Genomic DNA, 23,002 nt, shown 5'->3' with positions numbered 1-23,002 from the left:
GAAGACAGATTCATGGACAAGTCGAAGGTGCCCAATCAGTTGTAGTAATGGAGAATATTGGCTTGTGGTAGGCGTAGTTGAAAGTAGTATTGGAATCAACTTTGTCAAGTATTTCCGCAAATTGTGATCTTGCTCAAACCATGCCGGTGCTAGATCTTCATTCTCACCTAACCAAGCAGTGGCAGTTTCGCTATCATCCTCTATACCGTCGACATCATCGGCAGACAATCCTACAACCACACACACCAGTTCATCCATCCACTCCAGTAAGATGGTAGCAATTTTATGGCGGCTTGACATGTCCATCTGAGTAACAGCAAATGAACCGTTCATCTGCTGGCGGTTAGCCATTGTGGTGAGAAAGCACTTGAGAAGCGTTTCTCCCAGGTTATCATCAAATTTCTTCAATAGCCGCTTCCATCGGCAAAAGCCTGATTTCAAAGTAGCGTAGAAAGATGCATTATTTTGCTCACGTTCCATCGATAGCAATAACGGGTATACGAATTGCTCGACCGAGCAAATTTTTCCTATGACACCCGCTATGCCATCCCAGCTCATCAAAGTAATGCAGGCGGAAGATCTCGGATACTGTAAATTGACCAGCAAAGCAGGAACAAGAACTGTGGTTTCCGGTAAATCAGCCGACAGATGCGCATCCTTGCCAAAACTGTAATTAACTTCCAAAAGCTTTTCAGCGACGGTCAATATTCCGGTACACCGCACATTATCATCATCACTATTGATGAGCTCTGTCACTGTGGGTTTACGAGTAGTGGGCTGTTTTGGTTTTCCAATCAAGCTGCGTTGAGATGCAGTTGATGAGGTTGCAGCAACACTGCTTTTGGTTATAGTAGGAAGTTTGGAAGTTGAAGACTTGGAGGAGACAAGTGGCTTTCGACTATATTGACTTATGTGCGAGTCATTTGACGTATTGGATGTGTTGGATACAGAAGGTGAGACTGCACGAGGATGAGCAATTTGAGTTACTGGAAGTGAAGTTTTGGACTTTGAGTGATCAGAATGAATCGAAGTTGAGCTTTTTAATGACGTATTAGATGTTTTTAAAGTGGGTCGTTTGGAAGCATTCGATCCTATACTGCTCGACGATGCGGTTCTGCTAGCTTGTAACTTAGAAGGGTCGGTGTTTGCTGATCCAGGTTTGTTGCGCAGCAATTGCTTCTGTGAAGCTTGATCTAGAGATTTGAGCAATCTGGCCGCGAGTAACAATTAATATCAAAACGGCTGTGTGATCTCATGAAGCCTTGCTTCTAAAACAAACTTACTTGTCTCCACGATCCTTCCAGAGAGATTGAAATACCCAAAACCCCTCTCTAGCTGAACTTCGTACCGCTGGAGCTGCATCTGATAGTCCCTTTTGAATCATTTTGGAAAAAAGATCTATTCCTCCACTTTTTTCGAAAGGACCTTTTGATTTAGCCCCGTGTGCTTGTGCAAAAGAACAAGCGTATGCAAAAGCAAACTGTCTGGCTTGAATACTCTTGTCATTAGAGAGAGCCGAAATATGTGACATAACCTTGGAGTGGAATGGAGTTTCTGTCAGGAAGGTGACCGTAGCCGTCATGGAGGCGGTTGAGACCAGTCTCTTTGACAGGAGAGCGCAACGCAACAGATTTTGCAACAAAGTGTCAAAGGTATAGTTATCTAGATGAGATCCAAGGTAACTTCCTAAATCTGCTATCAATGCAAGGGTTGCCAATGATAGTGTAGTTCGCAAGCTTTGAAGCTAGCGAGAAGAGGGGTTAGCGACTGAGGGACTTTGGCAGCAAGTGTTTCGGCTAAACTACGGTCACTCACGCCTTTGAGGATTGCATCTGTCAAGTTGTGTATGTCATGAGCGAACTCATCGGGCCAAGTTTGACTAGCGTTTCCGTGAAGTATTGCTCGAAGTCGTATTATGGAGGATTCTCGGGCTTCCCAGTTGAATTCCGATTCTTTGTCTTTGAAGTGGGTTTGTATCGCTGCAGCTTCCGCGTGAAGATCATGTAGGCTTGCAATCTACTTGTTTGGTAGTTGGTTGATCAGATGGTATTTTTGAACCGATCAGGAGGAGTAAAGGGCTTACCTCTATTGCTGCTGGGGTATCGGTAGTTGCCATCACCTTGATAATGACAGTTGTACAACAGGTCAAAGTAAAAGAGTACCTGAGACGGCTTTTGAATAAGTACAGCGAGCGATTCAGACCCAGAAGTACAACCCTCTTATTCGCGAAAATAACAAACAAGAAGAAGCTCACAAGCTTTTTTTGTTTACAGCAGTGAATTCTAGAGCAATCACCCTTCATGTTTTCCTCCATTAATTGTATTATACTACAACAATTTTGTCATTTTTCTTCTATGAGTTGCATGTTGCTATCTTTCGATTTACAAATAGAATGGAATGCATAGTCTTTTCGATACAAATTCCTATACAATGCGAGCTCAAGCATTTATGGAAGTAGAGCAGTTTTACGTATAAATCATTACTCAGTGCAGGAACGAAGAGAGAAGACTACTCAGTCATCATGAATGATCTTGCACAGCAGCTATAAATCGTATAATATGAGCAATTAAACTTGTGCTTAGTGTAATATTACTTTCCATTACTGATCATGAAGAAATAATTCTGGGTATGTAAAATATTTCTTTTAAATGCTATGTCTTCAAAAATGAGAAGCTTTTACTTCACTGTATTTATGCAAAGAGCACATATTGCGCCAACAAAATATGTCCTATCATTCAAGGTTTTTTTTGTTATTGCAAGGCAAACGTCTTTGAGATTCTTTGTTAGAAAGTGATGACATTTACAGCCATTACAATGAAACTGTTAGGCTTGAAGCGATCTTAGGCAGACAGCAACTTCTTACAATAATCCAAAAAAAAGATGCATAACGAACCGTACTAATTTTTAGAGCGGTGTATTAAGATCATTAAGAAAACCACTTTATCATCATTATTAAAAGTGTGTACCAAGACACCTTTTTAACTCAAATTCACTGATGGATTATTGAAGGACAGATGTCTAATTCTCTCACTACCGCATTCTTTATACTACTTCAAATTTCATTAAATTGAATGAATAGCTTGTTACTTTAACTCTCAAGCAGGAGGAAAAGTATTTCTTTTAGTCCCACGCACAATACAAAAAAATCCTCGAACAAGCAAAGCGCGGCAAGAAAGTGCTAAACCACGTGACGGCTCCATCAGTATGCGCTCTTAGCGTTCAGGTCCGCTTGCCTGACAGTTGAAGCGACACCCAATCCCGCCAAATGCCACCAGCAACAGCAGATGCTGTAACTGGTATTCCCGATGCATTTGTGTTTGATGAGAAAAAGCTTGCGGCAGCCGGGACAGTAGAAAAGCAAGAACTTTTCGTCTTCCAGTGGCTGTCACATGTTGAACATGAGAGCAAACTGATCGATGTCGTAAGTCAACCGCTCCAACCTGCACATCTAACCTGTGCAATGCAATCTAACTCTAGAAAATAGGAAATACTAAAGAAAGCTCAACCAAAACTCGAAAAGACACTGTTGAGCTTTGTTACTCTGGCTAGCCCTAAGCCAAGGCGGCCCATTCGGTGTTTAATTGGGAGATGCTTTATACTGCTGTATACTCGAGCTGAGACTCGTACTATGTTTGATACCGTGGTAACTCTGCACGGAATTGCAAGTGCGGGGAAAAATGTCGAGAAAGAGGCTAAAATGTATGGATTGATGAATGGAACGAACGCGAAGCAGTTTTAACGATTTGAGCTGGGCATTGACATTTTCTTTTTTTGTAGTGCCGCAATAACGACTATTGGTACAATCATGGGGACACTGGGAAGTAATATTCTCTCTCTCTTCACGGAAACTGCCAATATACTGTTAAAAGTATTGAAGAACAGCAATGTAAAGTACTTGCCTTAAGTGGATCATTTTTACATAACTCGCCACTGACGCCTTCATCACTTTATGACAACAGAATTCGCTCTTGATGCGTTTAGAAGCACTTAATGCGTTTACGCTGTTGCTGAAGGGTGCAGGAAAAGCGGCTGCTGACCCAACGCTGAAGGATCTACATAAATTTTTGAAGGCCGCTTTGCCCGACAAAGCTCAAGTCATACGAGTAGCGGCTGCTCAGGTTTGAACTATCTCAAAGGGTAAAAAAATGAACCGGTTTTCAGTTTTCTAAATTGACTATTGCAGTGTTTACAAGCATGTGTTCAACATGCACCTCAAACTCTGACGCTTAGTGACATTGAGCAAATGCTCCAGGCACTTTTCAAGGCGTTGGAAGGATCAACATTTCCAGTTCGACGAGCGGTATCCTCTACTCTTTCCGCCATATTGGCGTTCACACAACTAAAGGCTACCACTGATCCCAATAAGCCTACTGTTAAACGTATATCGACAGCTGTTGCAACTGATGGATCGACACCGGAAGATATTGCATCGAAAGAAACGACGTTGCTATCGATGGAGCAAATGTTGATGCAACTGTCATCGGCATATAATCGCCTAACCGCTCCAAAAGAACTCAAGGCTGGTATTATTGAGACATATGCAGCATTATTTATTCAGCTTGGAACGAGATTTGTTGAAAGCAACTATGCCGCTATCGTTAAGCATCTATTCACTGAGCTGCTTGGAAATTTGCGAAATATTATCAATCAGTCGGATGCCGCTTTTGTTCGAGAAGAGGTTTTCTTTCTGCTCAATGACGTTATTGGTCGGAGGTTGCTTAGCGAGCAGGGTCAAGCAAGTGCTGTCGACGTACTTATCAACGAATGGGTTAAGGCGTGGCCTGCGTTAATGCCGAATCAAGTTGCGCCAAATAAGCAGGCATTGATTACAGCCGTCAACCTGGTGTCGAGCCTCGTTTCCGAATTAGGAGGAGCAGTCCTTCCAGTTGAGCCAATCCTAATCAATCCGCTCATCACCTTGCTATCTTATCCCAGTTTTGCTGTTCAAGCTGCGTCAGCCTGGTGCTTACGATGCGTTTGCACTGCTTTACCAACAAACTTAGGCACAGTCTTGCCTACTCTTTTCGGACTTTTGGAGAAAGATTTGAGCAACTTGTCGAATGCCAGCGCGAAAACTGACTTATTTCGACGAACCATTGGGCATGTTCATGCTGTTGCTTCTGTGATGAGCGTATTTCCAACAAAACCTATCTACACGTCATTTGACCTGAGCCAGCGAGCATCTTCTTTGGCAAAGCAGCTGCTGGATAGAACACACAAGGATCCTGCCATCGCTAGCGTACAGGTACAGGTAGCGTGGACACTGATAAGCGCCTTGATGGGACTTGGTCCCAACATTGTCAAGTTGCATTTGCCTCAACTTCTTTTGATGTGGAGAAATGCGTTACCCAAACCTACAGGAAAGGAGTCGAATTCCATTCGAAACGAAGCCGAGTGGTCGTTCATCCTTCATCAGAAGGAATGTGTCATCACGTCTATTTTGAGCTTCTTGAAGCACAATTCGAAATCCCTTGTTACGTTGGAAATCGCAAAACGAATATCAGCTCTTTTAAGCAACACTCTTGCTTTCCTTACAACCGCACCGCTGGATTATGCTCCGACTACTCTATCGCCTTGCTTACCCTTTGAAACAAAGCTTACCGATCAGAATTATCTATTGAGAAAGCGTATCTTTGAATGCTTTGTTGCCATCAAACCATCTTCGATCTACGAGTCACTGTTCTCCAGTCTTCTTCGCAATTCCGTCTCTGTATTTGCCTCGCCTGAAAAGATTATACCGTCTTCAGGCGCTCAAGTTCATGTCACCGCTGCTGTACCCGGCCAATATGTCAGCATCTGGAACAACTCAGACGGTCATGGTTTTGGTGTGACATCCAAACTAGGGGGTTACTCGGCTAATGTTGCAGCTTTAGCAACTGCTCATGAGCAAGACGAGAATCGAAGTAAGGATTGGATGACAAGGGATAGATACAGAAAAATCGAGCAACAACTGGAACAACCGATCATGGGATCTTTGGAATTAGATTCACTCTACATCTACTCTACACTGAATTCAAGCCGCAAATCCACACCTCGACCAGTTTCACCATCCACATCTTACATTGATGCTAGTGTCGAACTCTTTGCTACACTCTTTCCATTCCAGTCTCCTCCTGTTCAGGAAGCTATCTTAGAGCAAATTATCAAGTTAATGAAAGAGCAGAAAGGCGATAAGAACTCGCCAAAGAAGATGGCCGTCTTGGTCAATGTGGTTGTTGCTCTACTGGGGGCTTTTAGAAATATCACAACTGGAGGCAAGAAAGGAGAAGGCGCTAAAACCACCATTGCAAGTGGTCGCACAGCTCAAATTTGCCAGGAGATATTACAAGAAGCTATAGTTCATCCTGATCCCTACTTGCGTAATGCTGCCAGTGATGCCTTGGGTCGACTTGTGAATGTCATTGGTGGCTCACTTATGTCTAGCCAAATACAATACTTGGTTGACTTGGTGGTCAACAACAGAGATCCTGATGCGCGTGCCGGTTGCTCACTTGCTTTAGGCTACATATATAGTCACGTCGGAGGTATGGCCGCTGGAAATCATCTCAAAACCATTGTTGGTATCTTGCTCTCCCTCAGCAGTGATCCACATCCTGTGGTACATTGTTGGGCACTGGAATCCTTGACTATGACCATTAGCGCTGCAAGTTTGATGTTCTCAGGCTATGTGAGCAGTACTCTCGGCCTAGTTGCGAAGCTTTATTTGGTGGAGACACATGAGCCTGGTGGTGGATCTACAGCTGTTTCCAATGCTGGTATGGCCATCGGCTTTACTGCTTATCAAGAGTTTGGTAGAATTATCTATGAACTGGTTGGTACTCTCGGACCCGAGCTGCAGGCTATATCCAAGGTTCGAGAATTATGCATGAACATTGTAGAGGAACTCAAACTGGAGCCCGATGAGCGTGTAAATATGGAGGCCATCCGTTGTACACAACAGTTCATCATGTTTGCGCAGTCTTATGTCGACCTCAAATTGCTAGTGCCATATCTTCAGGTTCAACTCTCAAGCTTCCATCTTCCTCTCAAAAAAGCAGCAGTGACTTGCCTTTACCAGCTTGTCCAGCGCAATGCCGAAGCTGTTTTCAGAACCGCTACTCCTGGGCTTGACACAGAATTGTTTAGTATGCTTGATACTGAGCCAAGTCTTATCGATGTGAAGGATGTTATTCGCAGCTGGTTGAAGGAAACAGCCGTCAAGCAACCATCGGTTTGGGTCAATATTACCAAACAAGTTCTATCTGGAGCAGTTACCAGTGCTTCGATCTCCAAAGGTGCTGACACGAGAAAGTCTGTGGATGAAATCAATATTGCCGACAATTTCGATGACGATTTTGAAGATGAAGGTGCTGAAGACTTCAATGACGAAGATGGCAACGCCGATATTACTACCACAGTGGCTGATTCTTCACTTGGACCTCAAACCTCCATTATTGCCAACGTAGACATACCTCCCAGATGGCGCACTCAGTTGTTCTCTCTGCTTTGTCTTCAGGAATGCATAGAGTTGATATCAGCATCTGGCGGCAGGGAGCATTTCGACTTGATTCTGGCACGAAGAAAGCGTCAGCAGGCTGGTGTTGGCGACTTCCTTGTGTTCCGGGTTGGTGATCTCATTAAGCTGTCGTTTACAGCAGCAACTGCTCCGGTCAACGACCTTCGTCTTGTTGGTATCAACTTACTTAGAACTGTTATTGAGGTAAATATTCGTTTTTGATTGGAGACTCAGCTTTTTTCATTTGGGTATTGATCCGTCTGCTTTGTGTAGAAATTCGCTGCTACTGCTGATCCAGACTTGGAAGGAACTCTCCTGCTGGAACAATATGCTGCACAAATTGGTGCAGCACTCACACCAGCATTTGCTGCTGACTCATCTTCTGAAATTGTTTCGGCCGCTGTTCGTGTGTGTGCTGTTTACGTTGGTAGTGGCATTGTCAAAGATCTTTACCAACTTGGTCGTGTGCTCAAATTATTGACATCAGCACTGGATAAATGCAAGGACGACGCCGATATCACCCGAGTTGGTGAAATTAAAGATATCAGTCCACATGCATCCATCATGGTCAAGCTTTCGGTTCTGAATGCTTGGGCTGAACTTCAAGTTGCTACTGTCCATCAAGATTACTTACGCCAGGTGGTGCAGCCCAACTTACCTGTACTAAGCCCACTTTGGCTTTCGTCTTTGAAAGACTATGCTCGCATCAGACTGGAAAGTGATATCTTGGCGCTGGCAACTGGCAGCGAAGGTGTGAAAGCTACTTCAGCAGGTGGAATCGACTCCATGTATTCGGCTGCTACCAAAGAAATTACACTACCGGTAAGTAACTTGTCAATTTTAAGAGATTTCATATTTGATGATGCTGCTATCGTTGCACTTGAGATCGTTCTCACCCTTTATTCATAAATTTCATAGTTCTATCGAAAGTCTTGGTTAAAGATTATGGGAGCAGTTGCAACATTGATGGAAAGCCGAGAACCATCCATGATGAATGCTTTGGCTGAGAATGATAGATCTGGCCAAGATAGTCCTCCAAATGAGCAAGGATCACCACTATTCTACGTCCTTTTCGGCCTGTGCATTGAAAGCTTGGCCCGAGTGTCTAGTTCCAGTGGCTCACGTTCAGACTCCACCATGACACTCAGCATATGCTTGAACTCTCTCAAAACATTTATCCACCCATCTCTTGCCGGGCCTAACTTCGTTCCAAAGGCGGTTTTCTTGGAGCTTATGAATGTTTTTGATCGACTCGTGCAAACCGAAGGTACACAGGTGCAGCTGGAGATTGTAAATATCACAGAACGTATTGTCAATGAGTACGGTAGCAAGTACATTTGCGATGATTTGGACGCTGACGGGTAAGCTACGCCTTTGACTTTTTACGGTCACTGACTTCATGCTAACACTAATCTCTATGCTAGCCTTGAGGTGTCGGACTTCGAGGCGCTAGACCGAGCACTGGATCCCGACTCGTTCCCAACTAATGCAAAGTTGTATTACCTCTTCCGTCTACTTATCACCATATTCGTTCAAAAGATACCCTCTTTGTCGTCACGCCAAACGCAGAAAAGTAAGTTCCTGCATTAAATAACCTCAGGGGGGAATGAGTTCTGACTCTTTTCTATTGTTTTTGCAGAAAATGTACCACAAAGTTTGGATCCAGCTACAGTTGCTGTGCTAAGTGTTTGTCTAGATACTTTAGGCTCACTTGTTTCAATTGCACCTGCAAGCTACAAATGCGACCTTTTTGCCATTTGTCTATATATCTACTCAGGTCAGTCACGCTGAAGCCATGGCTTACATACAAAAACACCATCTAACGCACATTACAGAAGCTTTACAACGTGAGCAATATCAATTGACACTTGCTCCAAAGTGTCTGCTGTCGCTCAAAAATGTCTTGGAGGGCTTGGAACCTAGCTTGGCCGCCAACTATATTCCAAGATTGTGTCGCGTCACTGGTGCCATGATACATACGTTACTTGACGATATGACGCAGAATTTGATTCGGTAGGTTAAGCGAATGATGAGAGTCTCGGTGATCCTTCCTTCTGACGCATATTGAAACTAGGGAAAGTAATGAGATAAGCAAAGAAGATATATCGGTTATTAAGCATAGTCTATTGGCATCAACCTTACTGGTTACTGGCTGTCCACAAGCCAACCTGGAAAATCGACAAAGCCTCGATCGTTATTTGGATACATTGAAAGAAAGTTTGCAAAACAGAAACACCGAAATTGTGTTGACGGCTCATCAGTGTTTACGAAATTTGGTTATGCTTCCCAGCAAAAAGGCTAATGTGCCTTCAGCCGTTACACTTGGACAAGTTATGACAAAGCGTATTATACCGCACATTATTGTCCCATATCTTTTGTCTCAAGAAGTTGATACCGACATTCAAGATAGCCAACAGGCGAAGGAAGAGGCTATCAAGACTTTGCTGATGGTGCATAATGTTGCAGAAAATGAAAAAAGTAAGATGAGTGTTCAATATGCCAAAGAGGAATTTTAAAAGAGTGGTTCGCTGAAGTCTAATCGTATTCCATTTACCTTCTTAGAACCAGTAGTTTTGACAGTGATATTATCCACGCTGACATCATTACTGGATATTTCAGGATCTGAAAGTGTTTCTAGCATCCATAGTGTAATTATGAAGCATGTACTTTCGTTGGCTTCAAGCAATCCTGCATTGTTCAAGGAAGCCGTTAGCCATATGTCTCCTGAAGTTCGTTCGAAATTAGAGACCTGCGTTAGAAATAGCGTTATGCAGCTTCAGCAATCAATGCAGAGACAGCAACAGGATCACGCTGGATCAAAAGCTTATGAAAAGGAGCCTACCATTCAGCTCAAAACGAACTTTGGAAGTTTCTAGAGAAAGAAATTCTTCAGATAATAAAAAAATTGTTACATTGTCGAGTATTCGGTTGTATGCGGTGATTGAATTTGATGTCACTGTCACAAAAGGACGCGCCGAAAATCAAGTCTACCACCAAGGACCAGCTTCCATTGTCGCTAAGCTAACATGGAAATCAACGATCAGACGTACGCTGCTTTACAGCAGTACCTTCAGCAGACGTTTGACCCCAGAACTCAGAAACAAGGTTCGCCTCTACCTTCCGAATATCTCTATAATATCTGATCATACTAATGCCCGGCTATTTTATTTTCATGTCGCAGCCGAGCAATCCCTGGCACAAGTAGAGGTTCAGCGTAACTTCCCACTACTGGTGATCAAGCTTATTGGTGACCAATCTGCCGATCAAACTCTTCGATTCGCGGCTTCTGTGTTCTTCAAAAACTATGTCAAGCGCCATTGGGTTCCGGTAAGTAACTCACAAGCAGGCACAGTAACTTTCTGTAGAGCATGGTTCCTTATCTAAAATCTCGTTTGATATGCACGTACAAAGGATGATGAGAATGCAAACAAGATTTATCCCGAGGACCGCGCTGCAATCAAAAGTCAGATTGTCGATCTAATGATCTCTGTGCCGGAAAGGCTGCAGTTTCAGGTGAGCGAAGCGTTAAGTATCATTGCTTCGTCAGATTTCCCTGAAGATTGGCAAGAGCTGCTGCCGGTATGTAGCGAAATATATGTGGGATGTTACAATATGAGGTGAATGCTATACTAACGTGAGGCTGAAGACCTTGATCAGCAAATTCAGCACCACAGACTATCAAGTGAATAATGGCGTCCTGCAAACTGCCCATTCTATTTTCAAGCCTTGGCGATCCCAATTCAGAACTGATACTCTGTTTATGGATATAAAATATGTTCTCGACAATTTCTGTGAGCCTTACCGACAGCTTTTCGCAGTAAGTTCATTGTCAATCACAAAAGGATTGCCGAATAGGACTGGCATTTTAACCTAAGACTTTTGACTAGACTACCGATAAGTTGATCACGGATTATGCCAGTGATGCAGCAGCTTTGCAAATCTTGTCACAATCTCTATTACTTCTTGTCAAGATCTACTACGATCTTAATTGTCAAGATTTGCCGGAGTTCTTTGAGGATAATATGGGTTATTTCATGGAACTCTTCCACAAATACTTGACCTACAACAATGGACTTCTGCAATCAGATGTAAGTGAGATGAGTGTTTAAAGAGAGTATCTTCGTATGCTGACCTTATGCATCCAGGATGAGGAGGAAGCTGGCGTTTTAGAAAAAGTCAAGGCAGGCATTTGCGAAATCATAGAGCTCTACACCCAGCGATACGAAGAAGAGTTCAAACAGCTACCTACTTTTTTTACAACTGTGCTTCAATTGCTCATTAGCACGCCGCAGGAACCGAAATACGATGTGGTATGTCTTTTTAAGCTCTATTACTCTATATGCTGTATAACTTGCTTACTGAGGTTGATGTTTTGAAGTTGGCAAGCAAAGCTTTGTCATTCCTCACAAGTGTTGTAAGGCTATATAAGCATGCTAATATCTATGGAGAAGAAAGTACGATGAAATTGATGTGTGAGAAGATCGCTCTTCCCAATATGGCATTGCGATGTGAGTACCTGATTGTATTTTCGCAAAAATGTTTTGAAGATGATGCTTCGTGCTAATGTTCGTATTATAGCCAATGATGAGGAGTTATTTGAGGACGATCCCATAGAGTACATTCGACGTGATTTGGAAGGATCTGGTGGGTATTCTCTATATTGGACAATGTTGTGGTTATTTTCTTATCCCTGACGTATGTATCATAATGCAGATTCCGACACGCGTAGGCGAGCTGCGGCTGATTTCGTTCGTGGACTTATGGAGCATTTCGAATCTCAAGTAACAAGTATTTTCTTGGGTTATATTCAACATTACCTCCAGGTATAATAACAGAAAAAAACATTATCGAGCATGTTGGGAGATACTAAATATTTCGCCCATGACAGCAATACTCTGTCAACCCTGAGGCGCACTGGAAGGACAAAAATACTGCCATCTTTCTGTTGACAGCTATTGCCACCAAAAGTGGCACAGCCCAGGTACTTAATTCATCGTGAGCATCCCACCAATGTTTATTGAGGTTACCTAACTGGCTCTTTTATGTTAGCATGGTGCTACCAGTATCAATGCCAACATTGATGTTGTTGACTTCTTTTCGAAATATATCTTGAGCGATCTGCAGTCACCTATTGCATCCGGCAATCCCATCTTGAAGGTCGATGCCATTAAATATCTCTATACCTTCAGACATCAGGTAAATCATTCGCATATAGTGATTTATATATGGCACACACACATGCTAACGCTGGCATGCAGCTGACCAAGGAGCAACTGGTTACTGTTTTCCCACTTTTGGTTGAACATTTGAAATCGGATAGTTATGTTGTTTACACATACTCAGCGGTTACCATTGAGCGAATTCTGTTTATCAAAAAGGGAAACGCCATGCTGTAGGTATTTTCGTACCTTTTCAATTTGACAAAGGAGCAAACATTTCTGATCCTCTTGCGTTACAAGTTTTACACAATCAGACATACAGCCATACGCCGAAACGCTCTTGGAGTTGCTCTTTAAGCAAATTGAGAAGGGCCAAACACCCGAAAAATTGGCGGAAAACGATTATTTGATGAGAGGTGAGTGTGTGCGATGCTTTTTCATATATGGTATGTCCTTGTGTCTAACAAACGGTGTTCCGCTTCAGCTATCATGAGAGTCATCATCACCAGCCGCCAAGGCATGACACCTTATGTCAATGTCATCATGTCCAAACTTACAAACATCCTTGCGATTGTAAGTAAGAATCCTAGTAACCCTCGGTTTAATCATTATGTTTTTGAGAGCATTGGCGCCTTGATCCGATTCATTTGCCCATCATCCCCTGCTGCCGTGGCTGAATTCGAAAATCTCCTCTTTGGCCCCTTCCAAGTCATTCTTGCTCAAGATATTCAAGGTATGCTTTTCATTTACGTTTCATCATTTTTAAGTTGAAGAGGGTACTAATACTGTATATCCCGCAGAATTCACGCCATATGTATTCCAATTGCTTGCACAGCTCTTGGATTTCCATACCGGCACCGAACTTTCCGCTGCATACATTGCTCTGCTCGACCCACTGCTGAACCCTGCGCTTTGGGAATACGGTAAATTTTTTTCCTCACATCCGCTTCATCATGAGATACGAACAAAGAACTCATGGAACATCTTAGGTAATATTCCTGCTTTGGTTCCTCTTGTCCAATCTTACTTATCACGAGGTGTCGACACCATTTTGGCTCGAAACAAATTGACGCCAATCTTGGGTGTGTTCCAAAAATTGATGGCTTCCAGACAACATGATCATTATGGATTTGGCATTTTGAATGCTATTGTTGTGAATGTACCTCTGTAAGTATGACTGATATTTATCCCAGTGCGTTTCGCTAATAGAACCCGCATTTTTATTGACTTCCTCCTCACCTAGCGATGTCATATCCCCATATCTACGAGCCATCGTAACATATGTATTGACTAGACTTCAGTCAAAGACAAACAAAAAAACCGGGCAAATGGTCCATGACAAGTTCACCCGTGGCATGTTGGTTTGGATTTGTCTTTTCCTCGCACTAGATAAGCAACCCGGTGGTCCTGATGTGGTCATCGAAGCATTCGATGCCCTGCAGCCAAGGCAAGTTGTCACTGAAAAGGAAATTACCTATAAGTTGATAGTCGATATTAATTTTATTTTTCTCTTTAGCTTATTTGCACAAATGCTCAATCTCGTTGTTCTTCCTGAGCTGCAAAAGGTCGCAGAGCCTAAAGACCGCAAAACGTGTGCTATCGGGTTGACAAGATTATTGACCCAGAGCGACAAGATGATGGCTGAGCCTTATGTCGGACTATGGCCAACCATCTTTACTGCACTTATAAAGTTGCTTGAACTTCCACAGGATTTGGCAGGCGACGATCTGGATGAGCTTTACACTCTTGATCTTGAAGAAAGTGGTTATCAGGCTACTTTTGCCAAACTGGCCACGGCAGCCCCAGTCAAGGAAGACGCCTTTGCATCGATACCTGAACCGACTGTTTTCCTTGCCCAAGGCATTGTAGCCTTGAGCCAAAGGCATCCTGGCAAAGTTGGCGCTTTGGCCCAACAGAGTGAGGGGGCCAATGAATTCTTACCAAAGTACTTCGAACGTGCCAATCTGAGCATGGCACAGTTGTCCTAAATTGAGATATTAAAAAAAAAAATGCGCGAATTATGCTGCAAGCCTTTTGCCCTTTACCCCAGCCAACCAAACAACCTTCCCTTTCGACGGACTTTGTATTGTTTTATTTTGCAATCACATATCCGTTTGATAGTGTGATCTCTTCCCTTACAGACTTTTTCAAAGAACAGAAATAAAGATTTAAATAAAATATTCGAAATTTACAACATTAATGTGATGTATTGTGTGATAAAGTTCCAGTGTTCAATTCCGGCGAGAGATTGTTTTCTTTTTGGGTGGGATACCAGTGAAAATTCGCGCTTTGCGGGATTTTTGCGGGAGTGAGGGAAGAGTGGAGATCAAGCACAATTTGTGCTCACTTTTATTTCAGTGCATAGCATAGTTTGACCATAACCCATTCTCTTTTCTTTATTTCTTTTACCAGTCTCAAATATCTCTTATTCTTCTTTGTTCACTTCCTAATGTCACTCAAAAAGATCCCAATATCAGAGAGAAGGGCGACTTACCCTCTAGAACATCGTCTAAAGACCTATTCTCCAGAAAAGATTCAACAACAATTGATCGACGCTGCCAGTACCAAGAAAATGGTGGTCAATGGTGTCAATATATTGAATAATCGAAGTATAGATTGCAGTACGGCCAAAGAACGTATTCGACAACGTCGTGAAACACACAATAAGGTGGAACGTCAACGCCGAGATATACTGGTAGGTGGATATGAACAGCTCTGCCATTTATAATGAACTGTTTAAACTTATTAGCTCCCATACAAGTGTAGAATTCTCTTATAGCGGAGCTTTCTGACATTGTGCCATGTGCAACAGATGCAAAGAACAAGTCTCAGCGAGCAGCTGTCCTTCGACGAACTGTACAATACGTTCGATGGGTTCAGTCTGAAAACCGAACCTTAAGAACACAATTAAATTTACCGGACGAAGACATTACCTTCATACCGTATGATGACGACCAACTAATGAACGAGCATTCTATGCCTGGCAGCAGGTCTCCCACTGTAGAAAGCTGCAGTAATTCAGACCAAGGCGACGACTCGGGCTCTTCCTATGGATCTCATCCCATACTATCCAGTGGGACTTTTCATACATTTTCAATAGCCACGAGCGATGCCATGATCGATGTACACACCGGCTGATGTGAACTATTATTCTATCTCATGTTTGCACAAACCATCTTCCCTCTGCTATTAGTTTACACAAATATTCCCCTACTTTCAATGAAAATATAGTCGCTTTTTTTCAAGTTTATCAATGAACAAACAATTTACAATTTCTCATAGTCAAGTTTGGTTTCCAATTTCTTTGCATCAGCAACCTTTCGTACTGCCTTCATAAAGTCTTCTTGAATAACGTAATCACGTTCATCACGAATGGCAAACATACCTGTTGATGAGTGATTAGTAATGGCAATAATGGTAAAAGATTCATTGTCCGTTTGCTTACCAGCTTCCGTGCAAACATTTCTAAGATCTGCTCCGTTAAAGCCATCCGATAGTTTGACAATAGCTTCATAATCTAATATTGGATGATGGGTGAGCAAAATTTTTCCAACTTGTGTGAATATCTATTTCTGAAGAGAATACCTATGTCACCGTGCTTTGCGATACCTCCTGAGTGAATCTTTAGAATCTCCAATCGACCTTGCTCGTTGGGTAATGGTATTTCAATCTTTCTGTCTAATCGACCAGGTCTTAAAAGTGCAGGATCCAAGGTATCCGGTCGATTCGTTGCCATGATGAGTTTAGTTTGACCAAGGTAATCGAAACCGTCCATTTGGTTAAGCAACTACAAAATGTCAAACAGTGAGCGATTTCTTTCCTTTCCATGCGACGTTTTTTTCCCTCGTTCGTTGAAATGCCTCATACCTCCATCAAGGTCCTCTGAATCTCACGATCGGCAGATGTACCTTCTGAAAATCTCCTTCCACCAATAGCATCAATTTCATCCATGAAGATGATACATGGCTCATGCTCCTTTGCATAACCTAAATTGTGTGATGAATTAGCATACGTAAGAAAGGGGGATGACCACTATTATATGCAAAGTTGAGTCATTACCAAACATTTCTCGAATCAATCTAGCGCTTTCTCCAATATATTTGTCGACAATGGCACTGGATACAACTTTCAAAAAGTTGGTTTCCAGCGTACTGGCAACAGCTCTGGCCAAGAGGGTTTTACCAGTTCCAGGAGGACCGTAAAGCAAGACACCTTTCGGTGGTTTGATACCAACACGCAAGAAAAGCTCGGGGTTCATCAAAGGCAGTTCGATGACTTCACGCAATTCTCTGATTTGATCTCCTAGACCACCAATTCCAGCAAAACTAACGGAACCGGGATCTTCCAAAGACATGTTGTATACCAAAGGATCAACTTCTCGAGGAAGAATTCGCATGATTGTGAGTGTGGTCATATCCAAGGCAACGCGAGTGCCTTGTTTCAGCTTGTCCTTGTCAACGCGGTTACGGCAGCCGACAACGTAGCGTGGTCCACTTGTGTTCTTGACAATGACTGTAGATTAATAGAACCTAATTAGTAAAGAGAGGAGGCTGAGGACGGTCTCGACCATGCTGACACTCACATCGCTCTTCGTCAAGTTGTTTCAACACTTCTCCTATAACTTGACCCACGCTCTGCAGAGCCTTTATATCGTCTTCTGATTTGTCAAACTCTTTATCGAGACCCTTAAGACCCATTCGTACTGTGTTGCCAAGGTAAAAAGGAATAGTAAGGTCCAATTAGCACGCTATATTACCAATGCTTGAACCAGTCTACATTCAAGATCTCAGGGAGGGGCGAGGACGACTTACGTTCTTTCACTTTTGCTTCCATTTCTCTATGCTCAAGGAGCTTTCGTCGGTAGGTATTGAGTGACTTTTGTCTAGCATCCTGCTCAGGGCTCGAGGAAGATGGTTGAGCAGACATGGTGTGCTGGTTATTAAGAATTGCAGTAGGGTAGATCCAGAGGCAGCTCACATAGATAGGTACAACGCGTAGTCCACTGTATGATGTCAGATAATTTCGATGATAAAATATCATAATAATAATTTTATAAAATTTGGTAATAAAATGTAGGCTCATACTGAGGCAGCTTCCTCATTGGTGTCCACTACTTCTGTTCACTCACCATCCTTTTATTTTTCAAACTGCTGTAGGCGGCTACAAGCTGTTATTGTTTGTTCTTCTTGGATTATAGCATGTCTTAGGAGCTTCTAAATGGTATCTGGATATATTACATTCTCTGGATGTATACTTGCCTACAATTGTATTTGAAAATCAACTTTGTATACACAATTTATAGTCAAATATGCTGAAAGAAGTGTCGTAAAAGTTGCAACAAGTTTAATAAAAGCTTTATGCTTCAGTAACGCATTGCTGCCTAAGTCGGACCTCCAACCACCAGCCTTCATATTATTTCAAATTCCGAACGGGCGTGCAGCAGAGCAAGCCTGAAAGCGTCGCCGTTCCCTACCCACTGATAGCTCCCTCTTTCACAGCCTCGAATCAAAGATGGTAAGCATCCATCACCGTTTTGCTATTCCATCCATCAATTACACCAATAGATGAATGGATTAAAGTACGGATGCAACCATAAAGTGCGACCTCTATCCTGAACGACAACATTATGAATCGCATTTCAGCCGTTGCTTAGATCGTAATAGACGATTTGTTCAATTTGCAGAAATGTTGACATTACGCAACTGCTTTGCAACTCTTGCTACATTCTTCACTCGCCTTGCCGACACTATGCGAAATCAAGTCAAATTCAATATAGAATCTCATTCACTACCGAATTTGAACCAAATCCACTTACCACTCCTTCCCTTTCTTCTCTCAGGAATCCGCTAAGACTCCCGTCAAGCTCGCCAAGGTCACCAAGGTTCTCGGCCGTACTGGCTCCCGTGGTGGTGTCACTCAAGTCCGTGTCGAATTCATGGATGATACTTCTCGCTCCATTATCCGCAACGTCAAAGGTCCCGTTCGCGAGAACGATATTCTTTGCTTGCTCGAGTCTGAGCGTGAGGCTCGCCGACTTCGCTAAAGCATTTAGTTTTGTTTTTTCAATATAACCTTTATGAAGTCAAGGTTCACTCTATAAACACCTATTGACCCTCCCTCAATGGTCAGCAGTAGCTTTGTGTGTGTGTGTCTTTGCGAATTTATTGCTTTTCCGATATACTCTTTATGGACTTAGCACTAGGGTCTCGGTGGGTTAAAATGAATTGAGCGTTGATATAATCGTTGCGGTCAAAACGAGCTATTCCCGCTTCGACAGATGGTTCTAGGGATACAGTGTCAGTTATCTTGAAAGCATCTCAGCTTTACAGTACAGTGTCTCCTTTACCTAATCCAGCCTGGTAGTGCCTCTGGCCCGTGCGAGTCCTAGCCTCGTTGAGGTCGACATCCACGTACCACATATCGTCAAAGTAGGACGGTACTTTGTCCCATGGTTCAGGATGCTTAAGTTGTAGATAGATACCTTCCATTATGATGATTTTGTGGCTACCGTTACAATACCGTATTGATTAGTCCCAACAAAACAATTGTTAAATCTGAGTTCATCAAACTGACCTTGGAAGTATCTCAATATCATCGTTTACAGGGTCTCCTTTAGCATGGTCGAACGATGGTGCCTTGATCGCAACATGTTGACTTTCAGGGTCTCGAAGCTTCTTCAAAAGATTGATAATGCCATCGGGGTCAAAGGTAAAGTGTGCTCCACGTCGAGCGTGCACTTCTTCAGGGTTCTAGGGGGAAGCGTCAAATATGCATACCCATGGCCGCTCTCCTGAACGAGCAAACCTTACCTCCATTCTGTCCAATGCTGATTTGGGCAGATGATATCCGTCCATGGACACTGCGATAGCAATGTCTTGTGTGGCCCCTTTCTTGCGATAGTTATCATTCACCTTTTGAACAAGTTGATTTACAAAAGTCGTCTTTCCTGACCCAGGAATGCCGCTCACTCCGAGAATGTACTTTTGATCAGCCGGCGAGCTTGATTGCTTTCAGAGTTAACCGTAGCTCAACTGTCAATATAATATATTAGGTAGCATAGCTTACCGGTCTGCAGCGTCTTGCAGCTTTTGGGCAAGCTCTATAGCTTTGGCTTCCATCGTAAGCCAACGTAAGTAACGTAACGGAAATCGCTAACCTTGTTTATTATTTCCCACCGATTTTATTGGCAGGATTTTTGGATTTACCTATTGACCATGGTTCCCACTATATATCCCTCTTCCATCTCGAACGGTCTTTACATATTTAATTTTAAATGGTCTATATAGCACACTATCAAATTTACTTTTATTACACAAGACTATCAATAGTTGCTATGTTACTATGACAGGAAATGATACGATCTTATGTTAAAGGTATAATAATGTTGGAGCATAATATTTGACAGCTGGCCACAGTTAACTGGCTACAGCTCCAAGCTATGTTGCGCAAGGTTTTTCTCTGCTTGCCGTGAGTCATGATTTGATGGATTCAGGCACAGTGGCTTGCCCTATAAAAAATTTTGTAGCCCAGACTTGTCACTTCCAACATCTTGTCATTTCACTGCCCCTTCAAAATGTCTTCATTAACCGCAGATGAAAAGTATGAACTGATCTCCCGTAACCTTCAAGAGGTCCTCGGTGAGGCTGAAATTAAGAAAGTCCTCGCTGAAAGAAATCTCAAGTTGTACTGGGGAACGGCACCTACTGGCAAACCTCATTTGGGCTACTTTGTCGCCATGACCAAGATTGCCGATTTCCTGACTGCCGACTGCGAGGTAACTTACGGGCATATGGACGTGGATTACATTTCCTTCCATGGCTTACCTTTTTTTCCAGGTCACTGTTCTGATTGCTGATATCCACGCTTTCTTGGATAACATGAAGGCACCTCTCGAACTTGTCAACCACAGAGCAAAGTACTACGAACAACTCATTAAAGCTGTGCTTACATCAATCGGCGTTCCTATCAATAAGCTCAAGTTTGTTGTTGGTTCATCTTACCAGTTTTCCAAAGAATATGCTATGGACAACTTCCGTCTTGCCGCTACTGTCACTGAACACGATGCCAAAAAGGCCGGTGCCGAAGTCGTTAAGCAAGTCGACTCCCCATTGCTTTCCGGTTTGATCTACCCCGGTATGCAAGCTCTTGATGAACAATATCTTGGTGTTGACGCACAGTTTGGTGGTGTCGATCAGCGCAAAATCTTCACATTCGCAGAAAAGTATATGCCACAACTGGGTTATGCTAAGCGAGCGCATCTTATGAACCCTATGGTTCCCGGTCTTCAAGGCTCAAAGATGTCATCGTCCGATCCCGACTCAAAGATTGATCTTCTCGATGACCCAGCCGCCGTCAAGAGAAAGCTGAAGAAGGCTTTCTGTGAAGTTGGTAATGTTACTGAAAACGGTATCTTGTCCTTCATCAAGTCTGTCTGGTTCCCATTGAAGTCACTGAATGATGGAAAGCCAGAGTTCACTGTTGAGCGTAAGGAGGAGTATGGCGGAAACCAGGTTTACACCAAGTTTGAGGATATGGAGGAGGATTTCAGAACTGAGAAGCTTCATCCTGGAGATTTGAAGGCTGCCACTACCAAGGCATTAAACGAACTTATTGCACCCATCCGAGAAGCCTTCGATAATGCTGAAATGAAGGAATTGGTTGAGTTGGCCTACCCTACTGCCAAGCCCGCCGCTAAGAAGGAAAAGAAGAAGAAGGTCAAGGGTCAAAACAAGGAAAATGAGGCTCCTAAAGTTAATGGAGATGCCAAGCCTGGTAAGTATTCAAAACCCTGGTGTTAGTCTATCTTATGACCCCGTTTATTCATTTTTCTCTCTTCAGAATCAGCAGCTGCAGAAACGGCGCCAGCAGCAGAAACCGCAGAAAAGCAATAAGAACTTATAAATAAAAATGGCATGTTGTAGACAAAGTAGAGATGACAAATTCAAAACATGGATTGACACCTTTTAAGTGTATTCAGTAGTTACAGGTGGCAATGTTTTTACAGGGTCTAGATATAAGCTATTCCAGGTTGAAATAACGCCGGATGATTTATTACACGTCTTTTAATCGTACCAGTCGAGAAACAAGAGAACAAAACTTGCACCAATCAAAAATGCAAGGATCATCTTTCGTGTACCTCTATTTCTCTCTCTCGCACGAACTAGTTGTTGATTGCCCTGTTCCACCCTATCCGTCGTAGCAATTGCCTCAGCGTAGAGCTGATCAGTTTGTGCAGTTTGAACAGCTAGATGACTTGTTAACTGAGACTGTAACGTTGATATTTCCAATAATGCCTTTTCTGCATCGCGGACTTGATTAAGGGTATTTTCCATTTCTGATAGCATGGCATCATTTTCTCTCTCCAACATCTGCAGTTGATCTTGGGACAACTGATCTTCAAACGCATTTCCTGTATCTGCTTCCCAAGGGTCGATTGAAGTTTGCACAGAAGGCTTTGGTTCCGCTGCTCCATCGTTAAAAAGTTGTTGGAACCTGCTCTCAACGCCACCGTTGGCTGAATTTCGATCCATGGGTATGGTTGATTTCGTGGGCTTTTGCGATTGGTTTGCTATGAATCTCGTTGGAGGAAGGCTAGACATATGCAATTGATTTTCGCTCTTCTCGACTGCTTTCATCAGCCTCGTCTCTTGCTGATTCTTCTGAAGCTGGGACACCTCCATCAAACGCTTGTTCAAAAGCCATACAACGCCACTGCGATGAACGGCCAACAAGTCATCACTTCGTGCGGTCTCAGTCGATGCAAGTATGTTGCTAAAAAACCGAGAAAGCTGTTTTGCACTTTGAGCCTTTACCGCATCCTGTCGCATCTTTTCCGCGTCTTCTAAATCCTTTACCCTATCCATACATCGTCTTATGATCATTTTGGCTTGAAAATCGATTTCATCTCTCTCCTTGTCAGTGAGCTGTGTAATAACCCTAGGAAAGGCTGAGAACAGTGAACCTTCAAATTGGGCTCTAGCTGGTATTTGAGCTGCAATCGGTTTGGTGTGGTGGTTGCCCTGCTTTCGCTTTGGTGCTTCATTACGAAGGTATGCCTTCCGTGTAATGAGAAGAAACTCCTTCAGGCTGATAATATGTTGCTCGATCCTATAAGCTTCTTTCATGAAGGGATCGAAGGAAGGCTCTCTTCGATTCTCATTCTTGCTCTCTGGTGGTTTTGGCAAACCATTTGCAATGGCTCGGAAATCGGTTGTAAGATCTGGCATGCAGAGGGATGAAAGTTGGAGAAGAAAAAGAAACTCAGCTTCCTTGCACGTATGCGGTCATGCCAAAGGCATTGCTTTCTACTATTTTGATAACGGTATCCTGTCCAACCATTGAACAGTAA

General features: G+C 43.0%; 9 protein-coding genes across 9 annotated transcripts; 5 read left to right on the top strand and 4 right to left on the bottom strand.

Moving 5' to 3' along the window:
- Positions 1-1,049: 1,049 nt before the first annotated feature.
- On the bottom strand, positions 1,050-2,135 carry K450DRAFT_252856 (uncharacterized protein). The gene is made up of 3 exons (XM_051590947.1): positions 2,084-2,135; positions 1,816-2,016; positions 1,050-1,744 (listed from the first exon to the last, which is right to left on the bottom strand). The coding sequence occupies exons 1-3, from the start codon at positions 2,114-2,116 to the stop codon at positions 1,280-1,282; spliced, it is 699 nt and encodes a 232-aa protein (XP_051442238.1). The 5' UTR covers positions 2,117-2,135; the 3' UTR covers positions 1,050-1,279.
- A 1,106-nt stretch (positions 2,136-3,241) lies between these two features.
- Positions 3,242-10,423, top strand: K450DRAFT_252851 (uncharacterized protein). The gene is made up of 12 exons (XM_051590946.1): positions 3,242-3,421; positions 3,485-3,699; positions 3,778-3,886; positions 3,960-4,118; positions 4,184-7,699; positions 7,769-8,317; positions 8,414-8,856; positions 8,920-9,068; positions 9,135-9,272; positions 9,331-9,508; positions 9,570-9,973; positions 10,115-10,423. Exons 1-12 carry the CDS (start codon positions 3,266-3,268, stop codon positions 10,369-10,371), a joined length of 6,273 nt encoding a protein of 2,090 aa, XP_051442237.1. The 5' UTR covers positions 3,242-3,265; the 3' UTR covers positions 10,372-10,423.
- Positions 10,424-10,490: 67 nt separating this feature from the next.
- On the top strand, positions 10,491-14,931 carry K450DRAFT_252844 (uncharacterized protein). Its single transcript, XM_051590945.1, has 18 exons — positions 10,491-10,600; positions 10,677-10,822; positions 10,907-11,074; positions 11,142-11,312; positions 11,383-11,583; positions 11,641-11,805; positions 11,874-12,003; positions 12,074-12,139; positions 12,209-12,318; positions 12,384-12,476; positions 12,545-12,691; positions 12,754-12,887; positions 12,955-13,070; positions 13,139-13,387; positions 13,455-13,577; positions 13,644-13,821; positions 13,898-14,101; positions 14,171-14,931. The coding sequence occupies exons 1-18, from the start codon at positions 10,522-10,524 to the stop codon at positions 14,640-14,642; spliced, it is 2,952 nt and encodes a 983-aa protein (XP_051442236.1). The 5' UTR covers positions 10,491-10,521; the 3' UTR covers positions 14,643-14,931.
- A 106-nt stretch (positions 14,932-15,037) lies between these two features.
- On the top strand, positions 15,038-15,982 carry K450DRAFT_252837 (uncharacterized protein). Its single transcript, XM_051590944.1, has 2 exons — positions 15,038-15,349; positions 15,421-15,982. Exons 1-2 carry the CDS (start codon positions 15,104-15,106, stop codon positions 15,790-15,792), a joined length of 618 nt encoding a protein of 205 aa, XP_051442235.1. The 5' UTR covers positions 15,038-15,103; the 3' UTR covers positions 15,793-15,982.
- Positions 15,857-17,628, bottom strand: K450DRAFT_252833 (uncharacterized protein). Its single transcript, XM_051590943.1, has 7 exons — positions 17,466-17,628; positions 17,237-17,356; positions 16,714-17,166; positions 16,522-16,640; positions 16,240-16,441; positions 16,100-16,171; positions 15,857-16,039 (listed from the first exon to the last, which is right to left on the bottom strand). The coding sequence occupies exons 1-7, from the start codon at positions 17,578-17,580 to the stop codon at positions 15,921-15,923; spliced, it is 1,200 nt and encodes a 399-aa protein (XP_051442234.1). The 5' UTR covers positions 17,581-17,628; the 3' UTR covers positions 15,857-15,920.
- A 432-nt stretch (positions 17,629-18,060) lies between these two features.
- On the top strand, positions 18,061-19,172 carry K450DRAFT_252828 (uncharacterized protein). Its single transcript, XM_051590942.1, has 2 exons — positions 18,061-18,168; positions 18,494-19,172. Exons 1-2 carry the CDS (start codon positions 18,166-18,168, stop codon positions 18,695-18,697), a joined length of 207 nt encoding a protein of 68 aa, XP_051442233.1. The 5' UTR covers positions 18,061-18,165; the 3' UTR covers positions 18,698-19,172.
- K450DRAFT_252825 (uncharacterized protein) lies at positions 18,660-19,816 on the bottom strand. The gene is made up of 5 exons (XM_051590941.1): positions 19,720-19,816; positions 19,464-19,653; positions 19,228-19,403; positions 19,001-19,158; positions 18,660-18,937 (listed from the first exon to the last, which is right to left on the bottom strand). Exons 1-5 carry the CDS (start codon positions 19,770-19,772, stop codon positions 18,816-18,818), a joined length of 699 nt encoding a protein of 232 aa, XP_051442232.1. The 5' UTR covers positions 19,773-19,816; the 3' UTR covers positions 18,660-18,815.
- A 256-nt stretch (positions 19,817-20,072) lies between these two features.
- K450DRAFT_252817 (uncharacterized protein) lies at positions 20,073-21,631 on the top strand. The gene is made up of 3 exons (XM_051590940.1): positions 20,073-20,428; positions 20,490-21,426; positions 21,502-21,631. The coding sequence occupies exons 1-3, from the start codon at positions 20,228-20,230 to the stop codon at positions 21,543-21,545; spliced, it is 1,182 nt and encodes a 393-aa protein (XP_051442231.1). The 5' UTR covers positions 20,073-20,227; the 3' UTR covers positions 21,546-21,631.
- On the bottom strand, positions 21,585-22,940 carry K450DRAFT_252815 (uncharacterized protein). The gene has a single exon (XM_051590939.1). It carries the CDS (start codon positions 22,878-22,880, stop codon positions 21,717-21,719), a length of 1,164 nt encoding a protein of 387 aa, XP_051442230.1. The 5' UTR covers positions 22,881-22,940; the 3' UTR covers positions 21,585-21,716.
- Positions 22,941-23,002: the final 62 nt, after the last annotated feature.

This window comes from Umbelopsis ramanniana (genome assembly GCF_025399195.1).
Source record: "Umbelopsis ramanniana AG unplaced genomic scaffold K450scaffold_52, whole genome shotgun sequence".
NCBI lineage: Eukaryota > Fungi > Mucoromycota > Umbelopsidomycetes > Umbelopsidales > Umbelopsidaceae > Umbelopsis > Umbelopsis ramanniana.
This window is presented reverse-complemented; position numbering and strand designations above follow the sequence as displayed.

Excerpts from the sequence above, each read along its gene's own strand:
- K450DRAFT_252825 (XM_051590941.1), bottom strand. The coding sequence starts at position 19,772 with ATGGAAGCCAAAGCTATAGAGCTTGCCCAAAAGCTGCAAGACGCTGCA. Across the intron at positions 19,654-19,719 it reads CTGCAAGACGCTGCAGACCG|CTCGCCGGCTGATCAAAAGT; the intron begins GTAAGCTATGCT and ends AAAGCAATCAAG. Across the intron at positions 19,404-19,463 it reads CAGCATTGGACAGAATGGAG|AACCCTGAAGAAGTGCACGC; the intron begins GTAAGGTTTGCT and ends GCTTCCCCCTAG.
- K450DRAFT_252833 (XM_051590943.1), bottom strand. The coding sequence starts at position 17,580 with ATGTCTGCTCAACCATCTTCCTCGAGCCCTGAGCAGGATGCTAGACAA. Across the intron at positions 17,167-17,236 it reads ACAACTTGACGAAGAGCGAT|TCATTGTCAAGAACACAAGT; the intron begins GTGAGTGTCAGC and ends ATTAATCTACAG. Across the intron at positions 16,442-16,521 it reads TTCAGAGGACCTTGATGGAG|TTGCTTAACCAAATGGACGG; the intron begins GTATGAGGCATT and ends GACATTTTGTAG.
- K450DRAFT_252851 (XM_051590946.1), top strand. The coding sequence starts at position 3,266 with ATGCCACCAGCAACAGCAGATGCTGTAACTGGTATTCCCGATGCATTT. Across the intron at positions 3,422-3,484 it reads AGAGCAAACTGATCGATGTC|GAAATACTAAAGAAAGCTCA; the intron begins GTAAGTCAACCG and ends TCTAGAAAATAG. Across the intron at positions 9,069-9,134 it reads GTCACGCCAAACGCAGAAAA|AAAATGTACCACAAAGTTTG; the intron begins GTAAGTTCCTGC and ends TTGTTTTTGCAG.
- K450DRAFT_252837 (XM_051590944.1), top strand. The coding sequence starts at position 15,104 with ATGTCACTCAAAAAGATCCCAATATCAGAGAGAAGGGCGACTTACCCT. Across the intron at positions 15,350-15,420 it reads GTCAACGCCGAGATATACTG|AATTCTCTTATAGCGGAGCT; the intron begins GTAGGTGGATAT and ends ATACAAGTGTAG.
- K450DRAFT_252817 (XM_051590940.1), top strand. The coding sequence starts at position 20,228 with ATGTCTTCATTAACCGCAGATGAAAAGTATGAACTGATCTCCCGTAAC. Across the intron at positions 20,429-20,489 it reads TCCTGACTGCCGACTGCGAG|GTCACTGTTCTGATTGCTGA; the intron begins GTAACTTACGGG and ends CTTTTTTTCCAG. Across the intron at positions 21,427-21,501 it reads TAATGGAGATGCCAAGCCTG|CTGCAGAAACGGCGCCAGCA; the intron begins GTAAGTATTCAA and ends CAGAATCAGCAG.
- K450DRAFT_252856 (XM_051590947.1), bottom strand. The coding sequence starts at position 2,116 with ATGGCAACTACCGATACCCCAGCAGCAATAGAG. Across the intron at positions 2,017-2,083 it reads ATACCCCAGCAGCAATAGAG|ATTGCAAGCCTACATGATCT; the intron begins GTAAGCCCTTTA and ends CCAAACAAGTAG. Across the intron at positions 1,745-1,815 it reads CAGATGCAATCCTCAAAGGC|CTTCAAAGCTTGCGAACTAC; the intron begins GTGAGTGACCGT and ends TCTTCTCGCTAG.
- K450DRAFT_252844 (XM_051590945.1), top strand. The coding sequence starts at position 10,522 with ATGGAAATCAACGATCAGACGTACGCTGCTTTACAGCAGTACCTTCAG. Across the intron at positions 10,601-10,676 it reads CCCCAGAACTCAGAAACAAG|CCGAGCAATCCCTGGCACAA; the intron begins GTTCGCCTCTAC and ends TTCATGTCGCAG. Across the intron at positions 13,578-13,643 it reads CCCTGCGCTTTGGGAATACG|GTAATATTCCTGCTTTGGTT; the intron begins GTAAATTTTTTT and ends GGAACATCTTAG.
- K450DRAFT_252815 (XM_051590939.1), bottom strand. The coding sequence starts at position 22,880 with ATGCCAGATCTTACAACCGATTTCCGAGCCATTGCAAATGGTTTGCCA.